Source organism: Armigeres subalbatus, chromosome 2, assembly GCF_024139115.2.
Source record: "Armigeres subalbatus isolate Guangzhou_Male chromosome 2, GZ_Asu_2, whole genome shotgun sequence".
NCBI lineage: Eukaryota > Metazoa > Arthropoda > Insecta > Diptera > Culicidae > Armigeres > Armigeres subalbatus.
In genome coordinates, this window is record NC_085140.1 from 6,396,919 (window position 1) to 6,407,656 (window position 10,738).

Below are 10,738 nucleotides of genomic sequence, written 5' to 3' on the forward strand. Positions count from 1 at the left end.
AACCCAAATTTAGCCAAATATGCTAACAGTAGTTTTATCAATTCTTCACATTCATTTTTATTTTTCCTCCGTTCAACTTCCATCCACTTTGAAAAGCTATCAGCGTTCAATAAACAAACGTGATGCTTATAGTAGAAATATTCTTGGTGTATTCTATCAAAAAGTGTTGTGGAAGGAGTACATTTCAAATTATTCAACTGTTTTTGTTGCTCTGCCATAAAAGCAGAAGCATCACAAGCACTAACAATCTTTTCCAAATCAGCAACTGACTGCTCCAATGGGAATCGCAAACAAATATCGGCACTATTATCCCTTAATGCATTGGGAACGTCAAAAGCTTTCCTATAAATAGGTGTGTCAAATTTTAAAACCAATTCGGCTTCATTACCTTTAATAGAAGTCAAAAAATCTTTAATGAAAACATTAGACAATTTAGTCTTGACATAATTCATTTTTCATTTCAATTTTTTTCAATTCATTCAAATTTTTTTCAATTCATTTCAAAACTATTACGCCAGTTAGGAAAGAAAACTTCCAACCAGGTTCTCCCAAATAAAGGAACAAAATCATGATCACTATCCAATACCAGAAGTTTTAATTTTGCCTTTATATTCCGAAAAATAACCGAAACTATAACTTCACCAGCAATTTTCAATCGAGAACCGTTTACCACTATTAAAGTTTTAGAACTTTTCTGCAGGGGAACATTGTATTTAGCCAAAAATAGCTTCTTACCAATCACGGAAACGTCGGAGCCACTATCAATCTCCATCTGCATATTAATGCCTTGAATAGCTAGTTCTAGTAAACATGGATGACTTTTGTTAATGGAAGAAACATGCATGCACTGTAATTCACCTTGGTCTGAGTCATCAGTCTTGTCTTCCCAACAATTTATCTCACTCGACAAATTATCGTCCGTATTTGTACTGTTTTCTTTCAAGTTGATGTTGTTGATTGGACTCCTCTTGAATTGGTTCAGCTTCAGGCACCTCCTTCTAATATGTCCTGGCACTCCGCAATAGTCGCACACTCGTTGGTCGATAACGATTCGGCTCTCATGCTTCATTGCCCTGGGCGAATCAGAGCATCCTGATGTCTGCGATGCTGATCCTGATGAGACCTCACTTGTTTGAACTGTGAACAATGGTCGACCCGATTGTTGTGTCTATAGTATGGCTTTGCATTGCGCTCCCCAACCGCTGAGGAATATCTGTAGCCTAAACGGCGCTTCATTGAGCCACAACCATGAACTGAATCTGCCATGCGTTGCAAAAAATATCTCGGCTTCCAAGAATAGAAGCGTTTTGTTCAAAAGAATGATCATGTGTTAATGTTTTTGCATTAGAAGCAGCTAACTCCCATGTCGATATAATCTTCTCAACTTGAGCTAGATTCAATTTGTCCCCATCTTCCGCTAACAACTTTTGTCTCAAAGCGTCATCCGACAAGCCAATAAGTACGCGATCAAGTATACGATGCTGTTTATCACTCTTGAAATTACAATACTCAGCTTGGAGTTTAAGGGAAAAAAGAAATTCACTGGCTGTTTCACCAGGTTGTTGTACTCGGGACCCAAATTTGAAACGTTGGATTAACGCTGAATCCATTTTGTCCAATTTTCGCTTAAGTTTTTCGATTAGCTCTTCAAGTGGTGCTTCATCAAGCAACCGCTCACTAAAGTACAAATTCTGAGCCACTTCAAAAAGATAATCACCTCCAAGAAGGAACATGTGGTCTTTCTTGTCGGCATCTGCTACTTTGTTGATACGAAAATGGTACCCTAACCGCTTAAACCATGATGCAAAAGATTGTCCCTTACGGTACGGATCGATGTTTGATGCTACGTACGACATAATCTCTATAGCTATTAAAACCAACCAATAATTAAAATTTTATAAAATAATTCGGATTAATGTTTCAAAATAATTTGTTAAAATGGTACCATATAAGCACCTTAAATTAAATATCTCAATTGGTTTTAAATAATTTGCGCACAATTTATCAAAAGCAACATACTTCCATTGATCATCAAGAAAAATAAAAAATCACCAAATAAATATATCAAAACCGTTTCAATTTAAGGCGTATCCGCCATTAATGCGATAAACGGCCTTTTGTCTAATTGTTACTCAACACAATGCACTTTTTCACGAGCAATGTATACCAAAATAAAAAAATCACTTTTCTCACTATTTAAATATGAATTTCAAATAAAAGAAACAATATCACGGAAACAATATCACCACACAACTTACCACAATCCAATAATACCAAACCCGAAAATTTATTGTGCTCCGGTAAATACCCTTCCGCGGACTTAAGTTTCAAAGGGGAAAACCTGTCCGCCGGCAATCGCCGCTATCTGTATGGAATATAAAGAAGAAAAACACTTATTAATCACTAACTAAATAGTTTAAAAAACTTTTCACTTTTCTTTTGTTGTTCCAACCTTCTGTTAAAATAATAAAACAATAGGCGTATTTTCAATTTAGCGTAATTATTACCGACTAATACAATAAAAAGAAAAATAAATCTTTTACCCAAATAAAAAAAATTTTCAAAAGTTTTTCTTCTCCGTGTTTCCGTTTGTTTTGTTTCGATGAAAAGAAATCACTATCATACACCTCATACACCACAAAATGGTGTTTCACTAGCACAAAAACGTGCTTTCACTAGCTTTTTCAATCCCTTTATACTTTACCAATACCGCTTCTCCGGAAAAATTCCAGTCGGAAATGTTCCGATATCTACCACCTGCTCTGCAACCAGTCTAAACTGTCTGTGCCGCTGCTGTTGAAATCGCGCTCCGCCCCGGAGGCAAAACTGCACACTCCTAGCGAAGAAAGTCTATATGACAATCGCCCGGGGAACAGCACTTTTTTTTTTCTCACACGCGCACTTTTCGTAAATTTTCCTCGTCGCCAATATTATAACCGGCAAGAGCGACTGAGGTAGACGGAACCGAACGGAGATACTCGCGGAGGAACGATTGGTTAATTAAATTATAATAAATACTTGAAGGGTTTCGGAGCTGTTGTAAAAGGAGATGTTACTCGCTTGGTGGTTCGTGTTGAAAGAGGCCGACAGTCGCCGGCTCGTTTATTCGAGAGCGCTTGACATTCGCCAAGCGCTACCATAATATTTATAGCGATTACACATATAATAAAAAATACTCATTCGAAGGTATATATCACATGTAATCGTTCCTTTTGCTATGGGCCCATTCACAAATTACATAACGCTTTAGGGGGTGGGAGGGTGTCTGTCCGAGCGTTACGGCCCATACAAATTTTAGAACCCTTCCATACAAAACACGTTACGAGGGGGTGGGAGGGGGTTGAAAATGATCTATTTTAGCGTTATGTAATTTGTGAATGAACCCTATCCGAAATATCTCTGACAGGGATTGAATCCTATAGGAACAAGTCTCTCACTTATCATCTCTGTATACAAATACGATATGTAGCACAAGATTTTTTTATGTACAGGTTATCCGACTTCGTCAGTAGATGGGAATAACCAGCGCGGAGGGGAAACATACATTTTCAGTGCAAAACGTAAACAAACGAGCATAAATTCCATACAAAAATCCAAGATGGCTGAGTTGGGGATATTGACAAGTCGGATAACCTGTATACATAAAAAAATCTTGATGTAGCATACCACGAGAGACTTTTTTTCGCAAGCTGTCATGATAGAGAACTGATTTGGGATGCTATACCCCATGATAAATTTCTTTTTGAAAGCTCCAAATCCGGGGAGCACTGGCTCTGATGTTGCATTTCAACTTGTTCTACACAGCTGTGCAGTAACCAACACGAAAGGAGCGAAAACAAAGCGAGAATCACCATTTTTCTGTGGGGGCTGCCTATCCGATTCTGTTTTTCGCACTTGTATACAAGTTTGATAAATTTGTTATCATGGCTTGTTATGATTCCGAACAGTTTTTGCCTCTCTTTTATCGTTGTTCGTTATCTATTGAGAGCGATTTCTGCAAACCCTGATCTCTGAACATGGAGTGGGTTCTAGGTTGCATTTCGGATTCGTCCCGCAAGAGTGTTGTTTCCTCACGGTGCTTACTTTCTGCTCGCACCTGCTTGAGCTTCATCATGAGAGTAGCGGAACGTTTTTTTTTTCTGACTCGAGTGCTTTCTCCAACTCCCTTTTTGTTGGTCTGAGAGTTTCTTGGAGTTTCTATTAGTAAAAAAAGAAGGACACAAAATCAGACACAGGTGATTTCTTTCAGGTGATCTTTTGTTATTTTACATAGCATCACGTTTACTATGGCAACCAGTGGTGCGAATTCTCAATCTCAGTGACTGAAATTTGTAGGATATTGATACCATTGCCTCTTCACACTCACTTCGTAGCAGTGAAAACTGAAAATGGTTAGCAGCAACAATCAAAGATAAAGTAAACAAAAGACCTCTTTTCTCATTGCACACGCAGCCCGCAGTGACAGTCCATTCAGTTCACTCGCTGCTGTGTGAATGTGACGGCCCTATATAAATGCATGGGTGAATACTATCACTTGAAAGACAAAGACAGGAAATTTGTGCCGAATGATCATCAGCTTCAGCCCGCTGTTGGCAAACCGTGTTGGCTAAGCTACTCCTGCTTTGTCTTTCTGACTGAAAGGCACCGTCATAGGCAAAGAGGAGCAGAGAAAAATACAAAACAAAAGAATCACACTCAGCAGGCATTGTTGATAAATTGCAATTGGCAACCACCTAAAAACTTTTTGCCCATTCTAGGGTTAAGCTAGGAGTAAATTATTGCGGTCATGCTCACACAAGAGCTTTATGTTCAAAATTAAAATATGTATATTTTTTTGGGCCCTCCTTAGCCGTGTGGCAAGACGCGCGGCTACAAAGCAAGACCATGCTGAGGGTGACTGGGTTCGATTCCCGGCGCCGGTCTAGACAATTTTCGATGTGGAAATTGTCTCGACTTCCCTGGGCATAAAAGTATCATCGTGTTAGCCTCATGATACACGAATGCAAAAAAATGGTTACTTGGCTTAGAAACCTCGCAGTTAATAACCGTGGAAGTTCTTGATGAACACTAAGCTGCGAGGCGGCTCTGTCCTAGTGTGGGGATGTAATGCCAATAAGAAGAAGATTTTTTTTTCATATTTTTAGTGCAGCAAACCACTCGAAGCTTGCCACAAGCTACTCGAAGCATGTCATCATGAAAATAATTTTATTCTTACTTACACGAGAGTAAGAACTGTTTCAGACTTGAAATCCTCCACTCACGCCAGAGTTGAAGATTGTGTTTTTTACTTCGTAGTTCTTCTCTCCCCACTCAAAGGAAGAGGACTGGAACGTGCCAGGGCAGCCATTTTGTATGATCAACATCACTTTGAACTGCTCGGTAATAATCAGATTTTTTTAGGGAATCTTTTGTTATAGCAAAATGCTGCATAACTGACTTACCTCTTTGGAACTCTTCGTTTTATTTTAGAACTTATACTTACTACTCCTGTATTCCTGTACTCCTGTCTACTCCTGTAGATCTCCTGTAGATCTCTTGGAAAACTGGCAAACGCCTTGCAAAGCATACTCAGTTTGCTTCGATCAGATTCCAGATTTCAACCAGCTAGCTCCTACTTTGTGTCCTAACAGTTAATTCTTTTTATGTTGGTTTGAAATTAAACAGTTACAATAAATATTTTATATTTTATTTTATTTTTTATTTTTATTTTTTAGTCTCCATAGCTACTTAGTACTGTCGTTTAAATTGGAGTTGAAGCAGTACCAACTACGACGAGAAATAGTTCTACACCATTTAAGGGAACTGCTCCTGGATTTCATCTCATGGCTCCAATGTTCAGCCCTTTAAAAACAAAGCAATGAAAAGGTATTTGATTTATTTTTTATTTTTGTGATGTTCTTCAACAGTGAGCACACATGTTGATACAAATATGCGACGAAATTGGTGCATCCACCTCTTGAAAGAAGGCTTTCGACTCTCTTGAAAGGATGCTTCTGAGCCTCTTGTGGCGAGGTCTCTTAAAAAATAATAGGCTTCCGGGCTTCTCGAAAGGGGCTTCCGAACCTCTCGAAAGAAGGCTTCTGCGTCTCTTGAAAGAAGGCTTCCGACCCTCATGAAAGGAGGCTTCCGAGCCGATTGGAGAAAGCCAATGAGCCTCATGAAAGGTGGCTTACGAGCCACTTCAATGGTGCTTCAATGCTTTCTGTAAAGGAGCTTCTCAGTTTTTCAAAGAAAAGTCCTTAAAGCCTTTCAAAGCATTCCGAACCTTTAGATTCTAGGTTTTAGTTAGGAAGTATATTCTTATAAAATTATTCCTTTTTTGTCCTAATCAGATAGATTACATTAAAAAAATCAAACTTGTTCTTTCGTCGTTTTTTTTTTCTTTTGACCTTTTTTTCCTACAGCATATGCTGGTTGTGGTAGGCGAGAATAATTAGGCATTGATTTACTGATCGCCATGAACATTATGTACAATACAAGGTTTTATAATTAACAAATTACCATTTATCAAAACTTTACCAAGAAGTTTTTATTGGATTTGTTACCAGTGAAGGCCATTGAAGGTACTCCCAGGGGTACATGTACCTCAGTTTAAGAATCACTGCCCTATATGGAACCATTCAGCACCAACAACCTGCTATATAAAGGTTAAACATGTCAAAAAACAAAAAAAAATATGAAAGGACACATTTCGCGTGAAGCAACTAATAAGAAAACATATTTCTAACCACTAGCTCCAAAAGTTGCTGCTCTTGAATCTCGAGCATAAGAAAGTTTGTCGTCTCCCTGAGATAGAGCATCCCTCTGTATAGAGAACGGGTGCTTCATGGTTTCATGCTCGTAGAATGTGACTGAAAATAAATGGATGAAAATCTGCTGTGATGCTCAACGCTTTGTGTAACTACTTCTACCAGAGGAACACGCGTTCCGACGACGCTCATATGGTGGTGGGAAAATTGAAATATGTAATGGCATTACTTGGACAAGAAGGAATGAAATCGATTTAGATTTGCAATTTTAGTTCTCATTCACATCGAAGTCGTTTCCAAACTTATCTGCCTACTCATTGACTGGAAGGTGGAAGGTGTTGTATGGGAGATGATCAATGAACGAATTTTTATTACTCAGAGCTCCGCTCATGCAACTTCTTCCATTAATGGTTTGAAAACGCCATTGTGTCGAAACTCTCGGTTGGATTGGATCGAGCCTTCGTAATACTCAGGGAAAATCGGCGGAACATTCGGAGAATCCTGAGATAGCTTCTCCGCCACATGTTCAAGTATCGACTCATCGCGCAGCCGAATCTTCTCCCGCTCCCGCGGCGTTCTTGATGCCGCTCTGGAATTGAACTCGCGCACTCGATCAACCTGTGTGTTCTACGGTGGGACGATATCTCCTGTCCCCCGTAGCTCGATTTGGACCAGACAGGTGATGGAGGAACTGCGAATTCTTCGAAGCAACGAGAGCAGCTCGCACAAGTGCGAGAGCTGGAAGAGGACACAACCGCGCGCGCGAGAATAGCCACTTCCCGGAGCGTACCAACAAGGCTTCCCGAAATATCTCACCTTCCCAATCGGATCTCTCGACGGCCATCGGCTTTATCGCGCTTAGCCACAAAACCTAACTACCCGGTTCATGTCATAGCCTCCTATTACCGCGGAGGCCATTTCACTCTCTTTATCGCTCACTTTCATTGATTTTACTCTCCCACCGCCGCGTGACCGCAGCGGACTGACACATAATAAGGTAACAAAGGGTGTTTCTGGTTGAGGACACGACGTCAGTAATCCACAAAATCAATCCCTACATCCGGAAAACACTATCCTGCGAATCCACAGATGAAGATTTATTCGAGTATCATCCAGCTTTTACATTCAAGTTGGACTCTTAAGAATTAGTTGATGATTGGTCCAACTTAAACGTACAGCCCGGCTAGCTCAGTCGGTAGAGCATGAGACTCTTAATCTCAGGGTCGTGGGTTCGAGCCCCACGTTGGGCGCTTAATATTTTTTACCAGCCCACTTTTCATATGTTTACCATTCTATCTTATAGTGAAAAATAATATTTTAATTTACATTCTAGATAATATAGTAAATAAATATTATTGCGATGCCAATCAGCAATTCCAACATTCTATGAAAATGACTGCGATGAACGAATAAATGTGATTTATTTATACTCGATAAACATCCGTAGATGGCAGCACCTTCCGATACCTTTAAATGTGTACATTCATTTAAAAGGGTGCATTCACTGCACCCACCCGACTGACTTATGCTCTGAGGGGAAGGCGCTAATAAATAAATATTAGTTCTTCGAGTACCTTCTTCGAGTAACTAGTGAGTAACGCAGAGGGGAATTGAGTGCCTTTTATATGTGTACGTGCCACGCATGTAAATGAACGAAAGGGGAGAAATATTTTCAATATAAATAAAACAGTGGCATTATGTTTGTGATCTTCCTTAATCGCTCATAGTTCTCGGTATATTTTTTATCTTCGAGTGATTTTGGTAATTCAAAATTTCTACTATGAACTTAATAAACTGCAACACATTTCCGATCGGAAATACAAGTTCTCTGTTGACCTTAATATTAAGTTAAAATCCGATTTATCGAATACAAATGTTTAACAAGAAAACTTAATTCGTACCAATGCATCGTCACCGCTTGTGCTACCAAAACAAGTACATTACTGATTTTACGAATTATTAGCACAGGCGGATTTCTATTTTTAGATTTGTACACGCACACTCTTTCTGCATCTAATATAAGCGAGTCAAAAAGAGCACTCACGCCCGCGTATTCAGTAATCAAACTACTCTCCATCTAATGTGTTCATTTTCTGATTTAATTATGCGAGTGTAGAAAATCTCTATGAAGTGGTTAGTTATAGGAAAAAGTTTAGCATTTGCTTTTTACAACTTTCAATCCATTCGCGCCTTAATTGACGAATCAGAATAAGGTAGAGTTCTAAAATTCATGATATCGTTCACCTCTAAGTTATTGCGAAATCAAGGCAGCCTCTTTAGCTCAGTTGGCAGAGCGCTGGTCTTGTAAACCAGCGGTCGTGAGTTCGATTCTCACAGGAGGCATGAATATCTTTTTTTTAACAGTATCCAACCATTTTTTTTATTTTTCCTTCTCAGTTTTAGAGTACATAATTCAAAAACATAACTTAGTGGTGGACAAAGGCAAAACATACAGAGCATTTGTTTCATATCTTTATTTATGTGAATTAGAAACAAGGCTGAAAATAAAAATCTCAAATAAAATACAAATGAAACATGTTCTATATTGAATGGATTTATTTTAATTTAGCCAAAGTCTTTGCATTTCTTACAATCACTGCAATCACAATAATATGATACATAATTGGTTTAAATTAGATTATGGGTGATGCTCCTTCCAAATGACTCTAAACTCCAACGAATATTTTTCAGTTGAGCATGGTGTGCCGATCGTAGATATTGCGACGCTGCTCCCGTACCTGCCGCTTCCATTTGTCCTGGGAGTGTCCGACTCGGTTGAGGACATTTCCATCCCGAACCTGCATGTCTTGACTGTGATTACCTACAGCAACCGAAGTGTCATCCTGCAAAACACGGCAAAATACATAGATAAACCCGTTAAAACAATATTTGAAAATACCTTCCTACACAGTGAGTGCACGAATGATCCCTCTCTACGACAAACAAAATGCTTTGTATGAAACTGATTACGGCAATGAAATAGATAAGGGTGCAACGAAACAAATGATAAACTGAAGATGGTGTAATTTCAACAATTTACAGTCAAGTTTATTGTTTGTCAATCAGCCTTGCAATTGCTCGTCAAATGTGTACAAACACAAATGATGCGAATCGAACATAAATGATAACCTAAAAGTGGCGAATTGCTCTTATAGAACACTACGTATTTTGACACAAGGAAACAAGCATATGGTCAGGATGAATCTCCCGCCTTTAAAAGGCGAACTCGTTCCCGATCTCTAGTGCTGTGGAAATATTCGTAACTATCACTATCACTATCGTCTATATTGGCAACAATGGCATCTGTGCGCTTATTACTAAACTTGACCCTATAACTACTGTCGCGTTTCAGAAAACCGTTAATACTATGAGATGAGTTATTGTTATCACGGTAGATATTCACTTCTTCATTAGTGTGCTCCTGGTAATTCGCCTTCGCGCGTTTGTTCAGCAGTGGATCCAAACACATCAGGAACAGCATGTAGATCACCAGAAGCGAAATGATCCATATGACTATGATAACGACCACCTAAAACAATTTGCAACGATGTGAATAACGCCTTGCTGTCTCCACAGATAAAAATTCCATAAATACTTTGATTATCGTGGTATTTCGATTCTCGTATTTGCAGTCGCATCGTGGACAAAATTCCTGCTCTTTGCCCTTGATTTTATCAGCGATCCTCGGCAGAATGACTCCATCACAGTTGCATTTATTCGGGGGCACATTGTCAATGATTAGCATCCGATCCGAGTCATCCTCGGTGTTGTTGTTGACCGATTTAATACTGGGGCATATGCACTTACATCGTTTGTCCTCGTAAGATTGTGCCTACAAACATTAAAGGTGCATTCATCACCAGTTCATGATCTTTGCGCATATGCACTCTTCGTAAAAAAAGAAACCATTCCCATGGCAAAATAAGGGCGATGTATTTTGCATGGAATACTTACGCGAGAACTAACTATCTGTAGGGACACCAACAACA

The 10,738-nt window shown here is 39.2% G+C and overlaps 1 protein-coding gene and 2 non-coding genes across 3 annotated transcripts in view; 2 read left to right on the top strand and 1 right to left on the bottom strand.

Annotated features, from left to right (window-relative positions):
- The first annotated feature begins 7,926 nt into the window (after nt 1-7,926).
- Trnak-cuu (transfer RNA lysine (anticodon CUU)) lies at nt 7,927-7,999 on the top strand. Its single transcript has one exon. It is a non-coding gene; the product is annotated as a tRNA-Lys (tRNA).
- A 1,020-nt stretch (nt 8,000-9,019) lies between these two features.
- On the top strand, nt 9,020-9,092 carry Trnat-ugu (transfer RNA threonine (anticodon UGU)). Its single transcript has one exon. It is a non-coding gene; the product is annotated as a tRNA-Thr (tRNA).
- A 195-nt stretch (nt 9,093-9,287) lies between these two features.
- Nucleotides 9,288-10,738, bottom strand: part of LOC134213974 (uncharacterized protein CG1161) — a 1,593-nt gene continuing 142 nt past the window's right edge. Inside the window, exons 1-4 of the mRNA XM_062693423.1 lie at nt 10,704-10,738; nt 10,345-10,581; nt 10,153-10,278; nt 9,288-9,592 (exon numbers count right to left, since the gene is read on the bottom strand). The exon at nt 10,704-10,738 is cut by the window's right edge and continues 142 nt beyond it. Of these exons, the coding sequence (XP_062549407.1) occupies nt 9,437-9,592; nt 10,153-10,278; nt 10,345-10,581; nt 10,704-10,738 (554 nt within the window). The 3' untranslated portion in view covers nt 9,288-9,436. The remainder of the gene's footprint in view (nt 9,593-10,152; nt 10,279-10,344; nt 10,582-10,703) is intronic.